This window comes from Urocitellus parryii, chromosome Y, assembly GCF_045843805.1.
Source record: "Urocitellus parryii isolate mUroPar1 chromosome Y, mUroPar1.hap1, whole genome shotgun sequence".
Taxonomy (NCBI): domain Eukaryota; kingdom Metazoa; phylum Chordata; class Mammalia; order Rodentia; family Sciuridae; genus Urocitellus; species Urocitellus parryii.
In genome coordinates this window covers 30,758,001-30,777,957 of record NC_135548.1, presented here as the reverse complement: position 1 = coordinate 30,777,957, position 19,957 = coordinate 30,758,001, and the positions used below count along the sequence as shown (strand labels likewise).

At 39.9% G+C, this 19,957-nt stretch overlaps 1 protein-coding gene across 1 annotated transcript in view; it reads right to left on the bottom strand.

Moving 5' to 3' along the window:
- LOC144251003 (dedicator of cytokinesis protein 8-like) overlaps nt 1-19,957 on the bottom strand; it is a 98,408-nt gene that overhangs the window by 13,783 nt on the left and 64,668 nt on the right. Inside the window, 10 exon segments of the mRNA XM_077794141.1 lie at nt 2,056-2,205; nt 7,525-7,620; nt 10,823-10,918; nt 12,953-13,122; nt 14,330-14,494; nt 15,371-15,473; nt 15,878-15,979; nt 16,582-16,720; nt 17,765-17,835; nt 18,665-18,782. Coding sequence (XP_077650267.1) covers nt 2,056-2,205; nt 7,525-7,620; nt 10,823-10,918; nt 12,953-13,122; nt 14,330-14,494; nt 15,371-15,473; nt 15,878-15,979; nt 16,582-16,720; nt 17,765-17,835; nt 18,665-18,782 — 1,210 coding nt within the window.

The following is a 19,957-nucleotide window of genomic DNA, read 5'->3' as shown; positions in this document are numbered from 1 at the left end:
GGCTGTGATCTGACTTTTTTTTTCTCCCCAAGCCATCTGGAAATGTATCACTATCTTCAATGAGACACACATTCTTAATTTGTAAGGATTATTGCAGAAAATCCAGTCAGGATAAAAGAATCAGTTTTTTAAAAGTATTTTTTTAGTTGTTGATAGACCTTTATTTTATTTACTTATATGTGGTACTGAGAATCGAACCCAGTGCCTTACACATGCCAGGCAAGTGCACTGGCACTGAGCCACAACCCCAGGCCCAAGAATCAGTTTTTACCTATTTTTTTTTCTTTTTGGTACTGGGGATTGAACTCAGGGGTACTTAACTACTGATCCAGCTCTTTTTTGAATTTTTATTTAGAGATAGGGTCTCACTGAGTTGCTTAGCGCCTCACTAAATTGCTAAGGCTGGCTTTGAACTCATGATCTTTCTGCCTCAGTTTCTTGAACCACTGGGATTACAGGCACATACCATCATGCCCAGAAACTTTTCTGTTTTCCCAGTTAGGCAGCATTCCTAGCACAAGAGAGGTTCAAGTCATACTTGGTAAAGTGAATTCTTATATAAATTGGGGCCAGTTTTTTTTCTTAGTTTTCATTTTCATTTTTTAATCACTTCTCAGTAATAAATGAGAAATTTTACAGTACTTCAGAGTCCTCAGTGATGCACCTTCTCATGTTTATGTTATTCATTCTCAGAATGATAAACCAATTTTCTCTGACACTATTGAAAATATAATTTTAAAATATTTTCCTCTTTTTTATGATTTACAGTTTGAAAATTCAGGCCAACCTGACCAATCACTGGGATGTATAGAGAACTAATAAACAGGTTCCCAGAGCAACAGTGAGAAATCCTTGAGCTTTCCTGCCATTCCCCACATGGCCATTCCTTTTGAGTAGTTTATATGACTGTCTGAATACCTAGGGATATAATTTCTAGTCTGAACTTTTCTGCAAGCTGTGTGACTTAGAAAATGTATCAACCCACTGTGCCTCATTTCCAAGCCTACCAATATGGAGATACTATTGTTGTTCTAATAAAGTTTTCAATGAAAAATAAGCAAATGAAATTTCCTGAGCACTTGGTACCATACAAATTCTTAATTTTAGTTTTTAAAGAGAGAGTGAGAGAGGGGAGAGAGAGAGAGAGAGAGAGAGAGAGAGAGAGAGAGAGAGAGAGAGAGAGAGAATTTTTAATATTTTTTTTTTTTTTTTTTTTTAGTTCTCGGCGGACACAACATCTTCGTTGGTATGTGGTGCTGAGGATCGAACCCGGGCCGCACGCATGCCAGGTGAGCGTGCTACCGCTTGAGCCACATCCCCAGCCCCCAAATTCTTAATTTAATATAGGAATTAATAATAAATATTGCTTCTTAACATATTATAGTTACTTTTAAGTTTTTATTATATATTAAAGATTGAATTCAGGGGCACTTTACCACTAAGCTACAACTTCAGACCTTTTTATTTTTTTTATTTTGAGGAAGGATCTTGCTAAGTTGCTTAGGGCCTTGCTAACTTGCTAAGGCAGGCCTTGAACTTGTGATATCCCTGCTTTAGCCTCCCAAGTTTCTGGGATTATAAGTATGTGCCACCACATCTGGTTCATTTTATATATTTTAACTTATTTTGAATTGATTTCAAACTTACAGAAAAGGTACAAAAATAGCACAAAGAACTGTATATTCTTTAACCTGATTCATTAATACTTGACATCTTATTCTCTTTTGTACATTTTTTCCCCTGAGCCATTTGAGACTTGGTTGCAAACATCATGCCCATTTGCTCCACAATAATTCAGGGTGTATTTTCTGAGCACAAGAGTCTTTTCTTCCATAGCTACATTGATGCAATGATTTAAATGACTGTATATATTGTAATCTCCTTACAGCAATCCCCCAGCCCCACCCCAGGGTCCAGTCCAGCATAACATGCTGCATTTAATGATAGTGTACAGTTGCATTTTAACTACCATTTCAAAATGACCCTTACTTTTCTCTGCTTATGAAAGTAACATGTTTAAGGTAAACAATTTAGAAAGTTAAGAAACACAGTTACCTTCGGAGGTTTCACTAGCAGGGCTGCAATCTCCGAGGTGACCACATTAACAATAGTAGTTATGTCATCGTTGAAGCGGTCAGAAAACCATGTCCTCCGAAAACTGTCCCATTTGTCCAGGTTATGTACATACTGGACCATGCTTTTCACCTACAGAGGGATTGGGGAAATGTCAACATGGAGACTGGTGACCTGCTGATTGGAAAAATGTGCAAAAGGTGGAGTGACTTGAAGAAAAGCTTTTACACAATGGACTTTTTGACACTGTATTGGTGCCGGTGCTGCCCAGGCTGGCTCTGGACTATAGATGCTTCTGACAGGCGAATGGTTGCCATTGTGGCAGGAGGTAAGAAGGGTGTCCTCTCCTTGACCCCAAGTCAGGGGCTCCCTTCTTGCTGCTGACAAAGTTAGGAGCTTCCTTCTTTAGCTCCAGTGTCATAGGACCTGCCTCCTCCGTAGCCTTCATCCTGGAAGGCAGGGTGTGTCTGGGCTCCCATGACCACATAGGCAGGACAATTACAGTGCATTTCATAGGACAGGCAAATCCTGAGATCTTTTCTGCTCCTGCAATCGTGGTAAGGAGAACAAAGGAGAAATGTTCCTCCCATCCTAAGTTTCAAGATGAAATGGGGAACACAGTTTTTCCAAAAACAATTTCATAGTTTACAATCAGGCTCCTTTGTGCTTCTATAAATTTAAGCCATGTTATGGGTTGAATGGGAGTTTGTTGGCTAGCTGGAAACTTAACCTCTATTTAGAATATCGCTTCTGATGATAATTCTAGAATCACCTTTTGAGTTCTATAAGTCTAACTTTTAGTTCTATCTATCTAGTCTGTGCATCAATTGGTGACTGGTGTAACACACACTCAGTGCCTACCATAACTTAAAATCCAGACTTATTTTTTAGATTTCTTGAGGCCAAGAGATTCATGGGTCAATATACCCTCCTTTAACATCATCAGAGGTTGAGTATTATCCTTGTTGGAAGTTGTTGAAGCCATTAGGAACAGTCTGATGGGAAAGACTGGGAGACCTTGTGGATGAGTGCTTATACTCTGAAGTCATTTTCATGACTTTGTCTGTGTTAGTCTAAGAGTCACTGCAAAAGGAAATTGCCCTAGAAGTTGAACTTCCCTTCCTGAGAACTGGATGGGAGAAATTTTATGCACAAACAGTAGATTTCTGTCTCTCAGAAAGCAGGATGCTTGATTTTTGCTAGCACTGAGACAAAGACAGAGAGAAGGCAAAAGAAGAAGAGAAAAACAGAAAGGTAGTCTTCATATATTGCATGTTTTCAGATAATGCTAAGACCAGTTTGGGGAAGAACTAAGCATATAAAATTGAGTGTAAGAATTATGGTTTCTCCTCACCACAGGGGTCTGTTTGGTCTAGGACCCATAGACATGTCCATATCCGAGGAAGCCCCACATACGTAGCTGGTGAGGGACTTGAATGATGGTGGGAACTGGATGCCATTTTTGTCTGATTAAAGCACCTCTCTCACTGCCCTCCCAACCAAGGACCTAGGAAAACAATGCCTTTTTGTTCAAGTGACCCCGATCCAGATTCCCTGCTGACTAACCCACCCCAGCACCAGGCTTTTAGAGCTCACTACTGCATTTGGCTCCTTCCTGCTGAGTTTGGCCATCCTACAACCAAATAAATAATTCTCACAATACTGTGCTTCCAAATAATGGCCTATTTCCAGGCTGTCGACACTTGCAAGCTACTGTGTCCCTGGTCTTCAGAGGAGAACACGCAGCAGAAATACTAGTGGATGTGTGGCTCATTATTTGTAGGGTAAGGTAAAACAGCAAAATCTTTTCTCTCATATTGGCCTCTGCAGCCCATTCAAAGTAGGGGTAGCTTTCAAGAACTCCTTAATGTAGGACTTCATGTCCTCAGTGAGTAAACTAGGTCACCCATTTACCTCTGGGTCTCCAAGGTCTGGCTCAGCAGTTCCCAGAAGCACAGGGGCTTATTCATTAGCCAAGTGTGAAATTCACCCAAGGGTTGTGCTCAACAGCTCTCTTGACAAAGTGGTTGTTCATTAGTGCTTAGCCATCAACACAAACTGAAGGATGTTAAACTGCCCAGGTTGTTGGCTAAGCCCAAGGAAGCTGTTGTTTATTTCTCATCAAGATCCTTCAGTAAAAAACTGGGATTTTAGTAACTTCCCAGACATTGGTCAGGTAAATCCATAACAACACATGGAGCACTGGGTGCCCTGAGATTAATTTTCTTGCAAAGTCTTCTTTGGACACTAAGAGTTTCCATTTGCCTCTGTCACAGTCCTCAGCTAAATTTCTTACCTTAAATTTCTACCTCTGAGTGCTGGGAAGATGTCCCTATATATTGCATTATTTGGGCCCCCAATCCTTTCTCTGGCTGCTGGTTGGAGTTGGCAATGGGAAGTACTAGCAGGGGACCAGGAGGTGGAAGAACAGAGGGGTTTGGGTGGTTATCCATTCCTCCTGCCCTAATCCCTGCCACAGTGTGGTTCTGGCAGTGGCGACATTTTCCTAAGGTTCCACTTCCTGTTGTATGGACCTTCTTCTCTGCCTCAAGCTGTCTCTAGACCCCAGTTACATTGTTTCCTACTCTTCATGCTTTACAGCTAGGATAGATAAAGTCTTCCAGCAGCTGCTGCTCCCATATGCCTCACCAATCCTTATTGACTCCTGTAACCATGTGTATACCTCAGGCAGAGACCTTTGGATAAATGCTTTTCAGTTAATCCTGTTGAGTCCTATTCAATTCTGTCCTGCTAGAACCCTGACAGGGTACAGCCTGCAGAGCCCCGTGGAACTGCTGCCTTGGTTGATCTCCAAGTTGACCAACCCCATTAGAGTGCTTAAACTTGCACTTTTGTTCCCAACTACTTCATCTGTTTAGCATCAGGGGCTCGCTGGAGGCAAGGAGGGCTATTCGCTTTACTTTTTGCTCTCCCTTTGAGGTCCACCAAGTCCTAGTAAATAGATGTGCAAGATCAAGTGCAGTTTTCAACTTTTCAATGGTTCTTAGCTCCCTGCACTTAGGGGCAGTGAAGCAGTACTGCTGAAGCCTCTGGAGACTCTCTTTATGGCTACCATCCTTCCTCCAACCATGTCTGTATTTTGGGAATAGTAAAAACCCCTGCCTCAAAGATTGCTTGAGGATTTAATGAGATAATGCTTCAAAATGCTTAAAACAGCACCTGGTACATTATATATATAGTAAGATGATTAGTATACTTTGGATGCTATTATTTTTTGTTCCTCGGGATGTCAGCTGTTACTGGGATTATATGAAGGAGATATCATTACACCTGAAGAGAATGCAAATTGGCCTTCAAAACAGAGCTCTAAGGTGCCTTGTGGAATCACTCAGGCTTAGCAATACTGAGTTCGTGATTACTAGGTATGGAAATAACAATGTAGCTCTACATTAAAGTTGACTGACTCCTAAAGGCAAAGGGTTTCCATGTTATCAATACATTAACCTAAGAAGATGGTTTGTAAGGTTGGGCTTCCCAAAGGGGCAAAGTGGTAGAAGAAAGGAATCTGGACTTCATAGTTGGAGAATTGAGGCTCTATACCTCACTGGCAGAGCAGCTAGCAATTCCCTACTCAGCCTTGGTATGTGCTATGGGGATAACCACTACTCTCTCACCCAAATTTTATTTTTATTTATTTATTTATTTTATGGTGCTGGGGATCAAACCCAGGGCCTCAAGCATGCTAGACAAGTACTCTAACACTGAGCTACACCCCCAGCCTTCTCACAGTGTTTTAATAAGGTTTCGAGGATGAGTTAAAGAGTCCCTAGAGCTGCTCTTAGAATGCTTACATAGCAGAGCTTGAGATACACTGCCCAAGGGACTTGGTTACCTGATCAAACAACTATAGTGCTTTGTAGCATGTAAGTATTAGATAATATCTAAAAATGGATTAGGTGAAGTGTGCTCCAAGTGTAGGAGTAATACCAACCATCTTTATGTTGGAATGCTGTTTTGTTTGAGACTTTTTTCTATGAGACTCTCCAAGATATCAAATTTAGTTTTTGCTTCATGCTTTTTTTTTAACTGCAATTTTGACAGTCAAACTCAGGATAATTTGTATAAACTGTTTAGATAGATCATAACCCACGTGAATCCTCTTTATGGAGAAGCTTGTTGGTGGGTGAGGTAGGTAAGTAGGAGCAGGATATACAGATCATAGAGTGTTGATTTTAATAATTCTCATGCCTCAAGAAAAAAGAGGGGAGCAGTTTGTGACCATCCATTTCTGCCAGAACTTATGTCCCACTGCTGGCAGTCTTGTCCCAGGACTTGTGAGCTGCAGCCACTCACTTTAACCAGCTTAGCTTGGAGAATGTAAAATGCTTCCACTGGCTGGGTACACATTTCAAAGACTTCAGTTTTATTTAGGACTTACAGAGCAGAGGTGATGTGAATCTGTGGATTATAGGTGTGCTTAGAAGCCACTTGGTAGGACAGGCAACTGAACACCACTGCCTCCTGATTTTATTTAGTAGTCCTAGAAAAAAGCTCAAGAATCTGCTTTATTTTAACCAAGCCCCTCCCCAAGTGATCCTGTTGGCAGGGATCTGGGGTAGTGCTGGCACAAGAGATAGGAGAATGAAGAAGACAGACCCCAATTCTAGAAATCTAGTAGGTGAGCCAAAAAAAAAAAAAAAGAAAGAAAAGAAATTACAAATTGGGTTAGGTGATAAGTAGAGATAAATAGGGTGTTTAAAAGGAGAATGATGAAATAGAAGAATTACATTATAATATAAGGTGGTCAGAAAAGGGCTACTGGAGGTGGTGACATTTATGCTGAAGCCTAAAGAAAACACAGTGTGTGTCTGGTGGGGATCGGGAAGGGAGTGAAAGGTAGGAACTAGTGAGATATCTTGAAACTTTGAGGCTGAAAAAGAGCTTAATACCTTCCAAGAACTACAAGAGTAACCATGTGGCTGGATGAGGGGGGAATATGGAATGAGATGAAGTGAGAAATGGAGGAAAAGAGCAGAGTCATACAAGGGCTTTTTAGTCATGATAAGTATTTATGCTTTTTTTTTTTTGCCAATACATTGCAACTGGCTAAAGGGATTTGAAGAGAGGAGTGACACTGTTTAATGTTGGCTGTCCTGTGTAGGATGGATGGGCTGAGGGCAAAGGTGGATAGAGGGGGGAGAAAGAGGAAGTTCCTTCAAGAGGCACGTGAACAAGGAGAGTGGCTTGGCAGGTGGGGAACAGGATGAGATGCTATGGGTTAGAGGCAGATTTTCAAGGTAGAATCCATGTGATTCTATGGAAGATGGATGAAGAGGTGAGAGGAGTCATACTTTAAGGAATAACCCTGGGTTTTCAGTAGGAACAACTAGGTGAACAAGGTGTCAGTTCCTGATATGGAAAACATCACTGCCTTTATGCCATGTTCTCTTCTTGCCCTGCAGAACATAGATATGAACATGCGAGACTCACCAGAAGCTGAAAGAAGAAACAAGCATACTTGAAGACAGTTTCTCTCACCATCCCAGTGCTGACCACCATCTGCAGGGCAAGCTCCTCGTGGAAATGCTGACAACAGTTAGGAAAACCAAGCTGTGATGACAGGACTCACCAACACCCCTCTTCTTCTTTCCCAATTTAATAGCCTGTTAGTTCCTGAAGCATATATCCTAGATGTCCTAGGCCATAGGCAGTGAACTGCAAAGACAGTGCTGACATAACCCGAGGTGAGGTCGATACTGTGCAGGAGAGCTAGGTTTGAAAGAACAGACTCAGCCTGCGAGTGAAACTGTCCTACAGGGGAAGCACTCCAAGGTAGCAGCTGAAATTGGAGGCATGGAGTACAAAGAGATGAGTGGTTTGCCTGGGGAGAGTTTGACCATGTGCAAACCATTCTTCTCTTTGTATTCAATCTTCTCATCTATAAAATCAGCTGATAGGTAGCAATAGTTGTCAAATTTGGATAGATAATAGCATACACTGGTGACTTTGATAAATAAAACACACAGATGGCTGGACATCACTCTTAGAGATGCTAGGTCTGGGCAGGGTCTGAGAATTTGCATTTCTACCAAGTTTCCAGGGGACACTGATGCTGCTGGTCCAGTCACAGTTTGGGGACCACCATTTAGAGGGTATGTAAACTCCCTTCCTGATTGGATAATTTTCCTTTGCATACTCCCATGACGGCTTTATGTGGGAAATGTGATTGGATGGGTGATGAGAAGAGGGACATGGTGGTAGCCGGAACCTGCAACTTGACATTCCTTCCCAGAGTCAGAAGCTTGGAACATCCCTCAGCTCCACTTTATGTCTTCATTTCCCTTCAAGCCCTGTCTGCTCCATAGCAAATGGAGCAGAATTTTACCTTTCCCATCTTTCCCATTCTTCAACTTCTCTGGATATTTAATAATATTCTTTTGTTTTTTTTTTATTTTTCATTGTGGATAGACACAATATCTTTATTTTATTTATTTTTATTGAGGATCAAACCCAGTGCCTCACACAGACTAGGCAAGCGCTCTACCACTGAGCCACAACCCCAGCCCCTTAATAATATACTTGACAGTAGTTTTGATGGGGAAGCAGTTTAGGACTCAAGGTTGAACTACAAACAAATCGTAGCTGACTTAGTCTCACATTGGAAAGTCCTGCATCTTGGAGACCCCATTAGTTCTGAGAAAACCCTAACTAAAGGCAAAAGCAGTATCTGGGAATTTTCTGTGGCTTCCATTCATCTTATACCTACAGAACCTAGAATAAATACAGACGAACTAGCTCATTTTTTTTTTTGTATTGTTTAGTGGTTTAGAAAGTTAAAACTATTTGAAGACCCTAATATCACATCCTGATGTGGAGTTAAGTTTTAAAATCAGCCTAAAGCAAAAATTGATTATATAAGATCACATTCAACAATCCTTTAAATCACCCATAGGATACAGTATGCATGCAAGCAATTTACTAATTCTTATGAATATTAAAATTTTGAGAGCTAAACTAAAAGGAGACAAATGGAAATTTCCAGTGTGGATGTTTGTGTGATCTAACTGATTCCATCCCCGTTTGGTTCAGCTCATCAGCTGGTCTCACTTCATTTTGCAGGTTAGTCGGAGTTTAATAATCTTCATACATGTGAACACATTTGTTTGCTGTTTAGGGACTTAAGTGAGGCTCTGCCATCTGGGAGAGGTGTGGGGTTGAGTGATAGGTCTAGCAGGTGGTCAACTGTGCGCAATATAACTTGGCCACACCTCGATCTTCCCATGGTGGGAAAGAGACTTTCCACCAATGTCAGAATTAGCCTATGTAAATAGGTCAGTTTGGCTACCAGAGTTTTATGGCAGGAAGAGATTAGACAAGGATAAGCTGCTTTTTAAAGTAATTTATGCAGCTTGCTGCTTACTGGGCGGCATTCTCACAAGAACACCTTGCTTTAGACATTAGATGAAATAACCAAGTCACAAAACCCTGTTTGCTGAGCTATTAAGGAAACACATTGGCTAAACTTCCCCCTGCAATGAAACAATTCTCTTCTGGTCATTTCAGGTCAAAAGAAGGCAACTGCAAAACCAAACAGGACATGCTACAAGGAAGTCAGGGTGTAGGCAAATGTTTTTTGTTGTTGTTGTTGTTGTTTTTTTTTTTTTTTTTTTTTTTTTTTTTTTTTTTTTTTTAAGAAGGGAGATGGTATTTGTAACCAGTCACTGAGAAGGGGCTATGGCAGCTAATGCTAACGTTTAGGGTAGATGACAAATTTTTAGTCTAAGAACATCTTTCACTTTCCTTTTATAATTAACTCCTGGTACATCTCCCTAACATATAGGGCCTGGACTACTGGAAAGTTTTCAGCATTAGGCCCTACAGTGTCTCTGATTCATCTTTCCTCCAGTCCAAAGAAAGCTATGCTGAGGCTCATTTCCTCCTTGCCCGTTTAACAAACTTTCCCCTGTGGCATTAGCTGTTGCAAGAGGCTTTCTTTGCAATTTGCACATTCACATTTTAATTAGAGTCTTGAAAGACACTATAGACCTTAAGAAGTTACCATAATGGTGAGACTCTTGGGTGCCTAGCTCAGGGGAAAACTTGTCTGAAGGCTGGCTTGACAGAAAGCTTTTGAACACCCCCCACCCCCCACACCTCTCTTAAACTACCCTGGCTTTGGCTATGATTAAAGAATTCTTTTGGTTTAAGAAATTCTACATCTTGTAAAGTTTCTGAACTCAGAGATAAGGCTGATTATAGAGAATTAGGTGGAAGCATTTCATATCACTTTAAATAGTATTGAAATAATTGTATTTAATTACTGCCATTCATTTTTGTCATGGATGAATTATCCCTAGCTCATCTTCCACTAAAAAAGAGGCTAATGCAATGAGTCTCAAAGTGTTGTCCCAGAAATAGCATTAGCTGTGAACTTGTTAGAAATGCAAATTCTTTAGCCCTAGATTGGATCTATTGATCAGAAACTCAGGGGGTAGGATCTAGTAATCTGTTTTAAGAAGCATTCCAGGTAATTCTAATGCCTGGTTAAATTTGAGAATTATTATGTTGTTCATGGACATTTAGGTGATTAAAAAATGAAGGGTAAGGGATAGAGTTGTAAGTGTGAGTGTGTGTGTGTGTGTGTGTGTGTGTGTGTGTGTGTGTGTTTGTATGTTAGCTGGGCAGGGACAAGACTGGAGAGTACTTTGATAGTATCTATTTCCAATCATAATGCAGGGTCCAGACCAGTCCTTCCTTTTCCTGGAATTATCTCCAAATTGCTCAGTACCTTTTTGCTGGCTGGCCTTGGGGCTGCAGTTGAACCTGGAACATCATTATTGCCAGAGCAATAATAAGACATCCTGCTGCAGTTGTGATCAGCAATCTGAAACACAAACCATGTCTCAACAGTCAGCTAAATTACACTGACACCCTGAGAAAGTAAGCCTGGAAATCACCATCTCAGAATTCTCCCTCCCTCCCTCTCCCTCCCTCCCTTCCTTCCCTACTGGAGATTGAATCCAGAGGTGTTTAACCACTGAACCACACCCATAGCCCTTTTTATTTTTATTTTGAGACAGGCAGGATCTCACTAAGTTGCTGAGGCTGGCCTCAAACTTGTGATCTTCTTGCCTCAGCCTCCCAAGTGTCAGGGATTACAGGTGTGCGCCACTACACTAGGCTCAGAATTGATTTTAAAGACATTTCTTACTTTTTTATTCTTACAAAGATAAAATACTTTGTCAAAACAAAGCAAAGAAGGTAAATTCACACCTAATTTCACTTGTTCCTAAGTTAATCACCATTAATAATTTGGTGTTTAGCATCCTATGGCTAAAAACTAGTTAGAATCAGATACTGAATAGTTCCTTTTTTTTTAATAGCTTTTATTTTTTTTTATTTTTTTTTATAGGCTGAATAGTTCCTTTAACATTCTGTGACTTTATTGGGAAAACAGAAACAATGTGAGAACAGTGCCCCTCTGCAGTTTAGCATGGTACTGTACTTAGTCCCCTAAGCACTAATAAATTGTCAAAAACCACTTCTGAAAGGGTCATGCTTTATTCTTTTGGTTAGACAAAAATTTTTCTTTTGTTTGTTTTTAATTGATGCATAATAAATATCCATGTTTATGAGGTTCAGTATGAAGTTTCTATACAGGTATGGTAATCAAGTCAGGATATTCATCACCTCATATATTTATCATTTCTGTGTGGTAAGAACTCTCAGAGGGCTGGGGTTGTGGCTCAGTAGTAGAGGGCTTGCCTAGCATGTATGAGGCTCTGGGTTCAATCCTCAGCACCTCATATAAACAAATAAATAATGGTCCATCAATAACTAATAAAAATATTTTTTTTTAAAAAAAGAGAACTCTCAGAATTCTCTCTTCTAGCTATTTTGAAATATTCAATACAATGTCGTTAACCATGGCACTCTCTGGAACCCTAGAACTTCTGCTTTCTATCTGTAGCTTTGCAAATGCCTTTGTGTGTGTGTGTGTGTGTGTGTGTGTATGTGTGTGTTTTACTAGGGATTGAGCCCAGGGCTTTGTGCATGCAAGGCAAGTACTCTACCAACTAAACTCTATTCCCAGCCCTTTAAATGCCTTTAAAAACTTTTTTAAACTAAAATTTGGAGAAATAACATAAAAGCAGCTATTACTAAGGCCCATTGTGTTGGTCAGATACTTAATGCTCGACTTGAGTGATTAACCTTCATTTCTTTTGAACTGATGGATTCCATTTTGAAAGATGTAGCAGCAAGACTGTCACTTAAAGTTCTGCTCAGAATCAGTTAGCAGTGGTAGGAGACTGTCAGAGCATTAGCTGGTTTAGCCACACAGAAACAGTGAATAATATGAATTTTATTTTCCAGCATTGGGTCTTGGTGCTGACATACCCTGCAGTGTGGTCCTATGCAAGTCACCTGCCCTTGGCCTCTGTCCTCCCCCTGCAGAGGTCTTAACCTCTGGCTGAACTTAAGAATCATTTATGGCTCTTTTAAAACATTGCACTCCCAGAGATTCTGATGATCGATAGGTTGAACCAATTTATTGATATTCTATCCTTTAGACTTACAAAATCAACACAGGGATGTGCTGAAGTTGGCTCAGCAGTTTCTGAGAGGTGATTAATAAATTTTTGGATTTTTTTGAGCCAGTTGCGAAAGGACATTATTTTAAAATTAAATTATATAAGCTTACATTTAAATAAGTTATATGAAAAGCAAAGGTAAATCTGTACAATGTGATATCCTGGATTTATCTTAGAATATACACATGACATTAACAGAAAAACTGTTGAAGGTCAGTTTTAGTTAATAATAATGTACTAGTATTAATGTCTTAGTTTTTCACATGAACCATACCGCACAAGGCATTATATACATTAAAAGAAACAGAGTTTGCCATCTTCCCTACCTTTGAAGACATGATGTTCTTAACTTCCTCGTCAGCTGCAGAGTGTGTCCCTGCCAGGTCTGGGTTGCTGCTGCTCATCATCCGGGCCTGCAGCAGCTTTGAGTTCACAGCAGCAGCAGACGTGCGTCCATAGGTGTGGTAGCGAGGGTCGGGGAGGGCAGTGGTGCCACTTGTGTCCCACCAGCAGAGACATGCCAACAGAGGACCAGAGTCACTTACAGACCTTGATAAGGAACTGAAGAGGGATAGGGCAGGTAGAGGAATGAAAACCTACCAGATCAAGCCTTAAACTTAGTCTTTTCATCAAAACTTGGGGGTGGGCACTGTTTTTTAGGGAAGTAGATGGGATAGGAGGCAGGAGAAGTGGTGAGGATTGTGGTGAACTGGAGACACACACCTCATTTCCAGCCTCCTATTGCCAGAAGAAACAGAACCCAGGGTTGCCAGAACTTCTGATTTCTCAAGAGAAGTTCTAAATGTGGTTATTTTTAAATTTATCAATATTTAAATGATGATAACTTTATAATTCCTGGAGTAAGGTTTTCTGAGATTCAAAAATCCATAGAGTTGAGCTGAACATGGTGGTGTACACCTGCCATCCTGGCAAATTGGGAGGCTGAGACAAGAGGATTATAAGTTCAAGGCCAGCCTGGGTGAAACTACAGATTTATGTGAAATGAGGCTGCATGGACTAATAAAGTACCACGTTTATTTAGGCATGGAATTTGGTAAACTTATGCTATTTATTATATCATGCTGAACCAAAGATATTTATATTATCTATATAAATAATTGAGAAAATTAGCAAACTAAATTATCATTATTATTTTAAAAATTTAGTTTGGGGAAATGAGAAAAGGAATTTATTAATTAACTTTTTAGTAATGAAAAGTTTAAGAACCTCTGATACCACTGCCATTGGATAGACATTATTTTCTTTGTCATTATCCCAGGCTTCGAGACATTAGTCAACACTTCTCCATTTTTCAATCTTTATTTTCCCAGTATGTAAGCCACACTTGATCAAAGTGTTTAATCCTTTTTTTTTTACTTAAAAAAAATTTAGTGCATTATAGTTATATGTATCAATGGGATTTATTTTGACATATTCATAAGTGAATATGACATATTTTTAAAAAGAGATCCTTAGCTGAATCATAAATTAGAACTGGGTAAGGAGCACAGAAATATTATCAAATAAGCAAACAAAATAGGTACTTAGAGCCTAAAAAGGAAGGGAGGAAGAAAATGTAGAAAGAAACTTTCAATTTCAGGACTTACATAAATTGTTAATTCTGAAAAATAAGATTGAATTTATTTTGAATTACAAGGCAATGGAATGGGTGGGGCGCCAGATACCCTATTGGGCAACACTACCTTGCTTGGGCGAGTCTCTGTGCAGCTCGGGCAGGCGGAAGATGTAGTGTACATAGGAAGCCAGCAGGCAGTTCCTCCCGTGCTGGTCCTTGCTCAGGTCCTTGCTGTTGTGCAGACTGTTGGCGATGGCCACCATGGACTCAAAGGCAAACTGGGAGAAGTTAGCTGAGGAACCAAGCGAAACGTGAACCTGAAGTGAATGTTCTTCCAGCCAGCAACCATGAGTCCTGACCACTGATCACCTTAGCCAGGCTGCATGTGGGGTGAGCCTGGGCCAGGGGAGTTCTAGCCCTGGCTCTGTTCACCACAGCCATTCACGTTCCCTCCTTTCACTTTCTTCTGTCTTTCCTCTCTAAACACTGCTGCAAGACTTGCAGGCTGGCATTGTCAATATTACCTGGGAAATACAGATTCTCAGGCCACACCAGCCCTGCTGAATCAGAATCTGCATTTCAAAAGATACCTCTCTTTCCAGGGGAAAAAGACAATAAGAGGAAGAAGACAGCCTGGAGAGAGGGGTAAGGAGCAAAAGAGTTGGGAAGACACTTGACTGTAAAGGTCAGATCTAAATTCAAAGCCTTGGGAATTTTTTTTTTAACGTAAAAACCCAAAGGAAAACATAAGAGCGAAAGGAGGGTCTCTAGAATAAAGGATCTTCAAAAGAAACACATCAACCAACAGTAATTTGTGGACTCCATTTAGATCTGGAGGCAAACCAACAAGTGTAATAAATAAATGGCCTTAATGGGATGATGGGGGCCCCAACCACTGACTGGCTATTGTTGAGATCAGGGAGTTAGTGTTCATTTTTCAAAGTATGAAAATGGTGTTGTGAAGGTTAAAAAAGCTCTTGTTTTCAAGGTACATATTTAAATATGTACAAGTGAAATAATATTTGCAACTTGCTTCACAATAATACTCTGATGTACATAATATACTGATGTAGACCTAAACCAAAGGGACTGAGAAGCATGGGAACTGGAGTTGGAACTGATGTGGCTGGGATGGAGAGTTTGTGGGGATGCCTTTAAATGGGCTCACCCCAGGCAGAATGTATGGGTAAGGGGGTTACAGGAGGCAGGAAGGGGAAAAGCTTGATGGTACTTGAAGGGTTCTTTAGAGGAGTAAAAACTTCAGTGTCCACCTGGGGACCGCGACCCACAGGAGAAGCTGACAGACTGTGTCCTGGAAACCTTTTCTAAGGATCCTTTCTGGGAGCAGTTTTCATCAATAGTGGGCTTCACTTGTCTCTTAATCTAGAATGTATTATTCTGTGGACTCCTTTGTTGCAGATTACCAAACGTAAGGTTATGTAGGGCACAGGCTGCATCTACTCAACATTCTGATTTGGTGGCGTCTAACTGAATGAGGTTTCTTTCACAGTCAGATATTTCTCCCATCAGAGCCATAAATTCTCAGAAAATACTGTGTGTTGAGAGATAAGCACTCCAGAAAACATAATGAGCATCCTTGGTCACATTTAAGGGAAGGGGAAGTGATCCAAGACCCTGATAGCCAAGAACTAGCTGATGGCCCCTTGTTGGTTACCTCTGCAGAATGCATGGAGTAGTTGGGAGGCAGTTTTTCCAAGGCAACTGGGAGACAGTAAGATCCAGTTTGAAGACGTTCATTTAGGAGAATTGGCAGCCACTGAAACAGATGATGCAAAGAATAAAGTGGTATTTATTATAGCATATAATTTGGGTAATTTATCTGGCTCCCAATAATTAAATGCAACTAAACAATGATGAGATATTGACCAGGTCTCTTTTTGGCAGTCGTTTCTGTCCAGTTCTTTGCATTTTAAATTCCCTGAGAGTCCCTGAGATGGTCATATCAATGATTTACTGCCTTTAAAGCCCAAGTAGTAGCATTTTTCTTTATAACCAATGTTTGTGTGTGTTGAACATCAATGTTCATTTTACCTTTTATATTTTTAAAGGAATAAAAAAAGAAAAAAAGCTACTTCTATATGTGAAGCACATATATTAAATTTGGAAAGAACAGACATTGCAATGCTTTTCTTTAAAAAATGAATATTCTTTCAGTATCTATCACCTAGTAACTTTCCATTTGTAAAATCCATCATTTACTAAGTCAACTCATTTCAGCTTCTTCCTATAATCTGCTTTAGGACATTTTGCTACTTCTGACAGGAAAAAAGCAAGTGAATGGATTTTAGTTGTTTATCTCTGCAGGGACCTTGGCTGCCCAGCACTGCAGTGTGAATTAGCAAGTTGGAAACAACTCACTGAATATCCCAGGAGACTTTCTACGGAGGCTCCTTGCTTCTGCTGACAGCTGATATGATAGAAGGTGAATAGGAGGTGGTGATTTTCTGTGAGCTTAGCAGGGAGCTTAATTTTCACTTCTTCATAAAAGTCAGGAGACCTGTTTCAAAAGCACATTATACACAAATAACTTTTAGCAGGAAGGATGACTTCTCTGACTATAAATTGCAATGGCAGGGGCCCTTTTGCTCTTGAGTTAGCCTGCATGGTGTGAAGGCTTGTCATTTGACATTATTCTGTTCCTGAGTGAGATGTCCTTGAAACTATGCTTGTTACTGGATACACTTCACTTACATACAACTGCTCACAAATGAAAGGCTTTGCCAAGGAAAAAGAAATTCCCACATACAATGGAAAAACTCAACAATATAATCTGAAAAAGGGGTAAGGTTCAGAGTCCTGCTGTGACCTCTTTTTTCATCTCTACCCAAAGACCAGGGCCTGGTATGAGGCTGCTCTCATTAAAGGACCGGAGGAAAAATGGATGATGCAGGAGATAAAAGGAAGTCGGTTTTAGTGAATTATGAAGCCCCAGACACTTGGCTAAGGGCTTCATGCACATTACCCCATTTAACCCTTATGTCAAGTCTGGCCAGTGTTTACTGGAAGCATGTAAATGGGCCTGGGTTGTCAGGCCAGGATCAAACCCAACTCCCCATCCTACTAAATGCAAATAACATTTTAAAACTATTCCATGGTTCATTTTACTGACATAATTATGAGAGTTCTATTTCTGCTGTGGTCAACTTAAAAGCAGGCTGTAGGGCAGGAGAGGAGTCATGTACAGAAGATAAGATGACCAAAATTGGATTTTGCTTCTGGTCACATCTGGAATCTCAAAGCAAGATAGAAAATGTACTTCCTTACTTAACACTATAGAATCTCTCTGCATCATACAAGGATTGGAGATTTAAAAAAAAGTCAAAATCATATTAGATTTTTAACCATATTTTCTTCTTCCTTTCTTAGTTGATGGTGAAAAATTTGCATAGTCAACACAGAATTAAGGAACTGGTAAAAATGTACTGTGTCCTTTAGGCCCTAAATTGTAAAAACTGTTGGCAAAAGTCACTTGGAAAAGCCAGAAAAACTAGAAGACACTGAAACAATCTTGCCATAAGTTTGGATTCTGAAATATACTTACTTATTATGGTATGTAATGGCTGTGTACACTTCCTGCAGAAATTCAGGCCCATTGGACTTTCCAAAGATGACCTGTTCACCAATACAGAATGAACAAAATTAATAGTGACTTTTGGATATATTCAAATCAACTACCAGGGGGCCAGTAGGATGCTGTAGTCTCATAATTTTATAAATTAAGGGTGCAAGATCCTACAAGTGGTCCAACCAAACGGGCAAAAGAACTGACTATGACTGGGTATGGTGGCCTATGCCTGAAATCCCAGTGACTCAGGAGGCTGAGGCAGGAGGATCACAAGTTCAAAGCCAGCCTCAGGAACTTAGTGAGGTCCTAAGCAACTTAGAGAGATCCTAGTCCAGAGAAAGGTATAGTAACTGTATTCTACAACTTATGAAAAACAGTTTCAATAACCACCCATCTCATTTAGTAATAGATAGTTAAAAAGTACAGATTCTGGCATTTTGTCTTCTTAGAGCACATTGTATTATATGTTTATTATTTGACTTATATTTTGCCTCAGGATGAAGAACCATCCCTAAAAGGTGTTGAAGTGGTGTGTGTTTACTATTACTAGGCAGTACTTAATATTTATCTGTAGATGCGGTCTGTTTTGGTAGGTATGTAATGCAGTACATTTTCACTCCTCAAAAATGATTTGCATGTCCAACACTTCATAACTCATTATGGAGTAAGGAAAGAGGCTTTCAATTTAGATTGAGGCTGTTTTCCTATCATTTGTGGAACCATACTGGACTAGCTGGAAAGGCGCCTGGACACGGTGAGTACAGCTGCCCCGAAGACAATACTCTGTACATGGAGGAGCCCTGAATTCTGCTCATGAGGACTCACAGGGGAAATACCTCCCACCCTGCTGTAAGGTCAATGTTACCCCCTCTTTACCGGCATAGCGTGGCTAGGGTCTTCTCCACACATAAACTGGATTTTTATTGTAATGTTCCCGGCAGATGCTAGTTTGTTAGCAAAGTTCAGCCTCTGTGGGTAGACATAGAGTAGATTTCTGGAAAAGAAAAGAAAAAGAACTAAAGCATAAGGTCTAGAGTTGATTTTAACCAAGTTCTTCATTGAGTACCTAGAGAGTGATTATTTTAATGGAGTTTTTCCCTTTAGAAGTCAATTATTGTTGGAGGATGAAGTTTCTGTTGATTCTTCCGCATCAGCTGCAGCCATGTGATAAAAAACAACACTTTTCTCTGTTTTTCTATGTAGTGTGACTGCTGATGCTTAGCAAGTCTTAATGTCTTGGAATGTTGAAATCTGCAAGAAGGTGACTGTAGGTCTGATACACAGATAAGAAGGCAAAAAAGGCTCAGCTCATTTTAAACCCAATTCATGACCTGACTTCATTCCTTCTCTTTCTCTCTTTTTTTTTTCTTTCTAATCCATATGTGGTAATTTTATTTCCTATTGGCATGGTACTCTGTATTAATTTAACTTTCCCTCTTGTTTAAGAGGACAGATCAAACTTCCAAGCCTGGTTGTTATATAATGACAATAATTTGAGAAATATATTCATTCATTTGACAAGTATGTAACAGATATTAGGCTAAGAATAATTTGCATATATTTTTTTCTATTTGCATTATTTCTAGTATATTCCACTGAATGTAAGCTCCATAGGATAGGTATTTTTTTAATATTTTATTTTTTAGTTTTAGGTGGACACAATATCTTTATTTTATTTTTATGTGGTGTTTAGATCAAATCCAGTGCCTCACCCATGCTAGGTGAGCACTCTACCACTGAGCCATAACCCCAGTGTCAGGATAACTATCTTTATCTTATGCTTTTTTTAGAATTCTTTTTTGTAATTGTAGATAGATAGCATACCTTTATTTTATTTATTTTTGTATGCAGTGCCAAGGATCGATCCCAGTGCCTCACACATGCTAGGCAAGGACTCTGCCACTGAGCCCCAGCCCCAGCCCTTATCTGATGCTTTTCAATTCACTGATATATCTTCAGCAGCTAGACTAGTGCCTGGAACATAATAGGTGCTAAGTAAATATTTTGTGAATAAAGGAAAATTTGTTTTTGATGAAGAATAGTCCTGATTCAAAGAAACAGTAATAATGTTAACATTTATGCAGGATTTATCCTGAGTCAGGTGATATTTTAAATACTTAATATTTAGGGTTGGGGATGTAGCTCAGTGTACATATTTAGGGTTGGGGA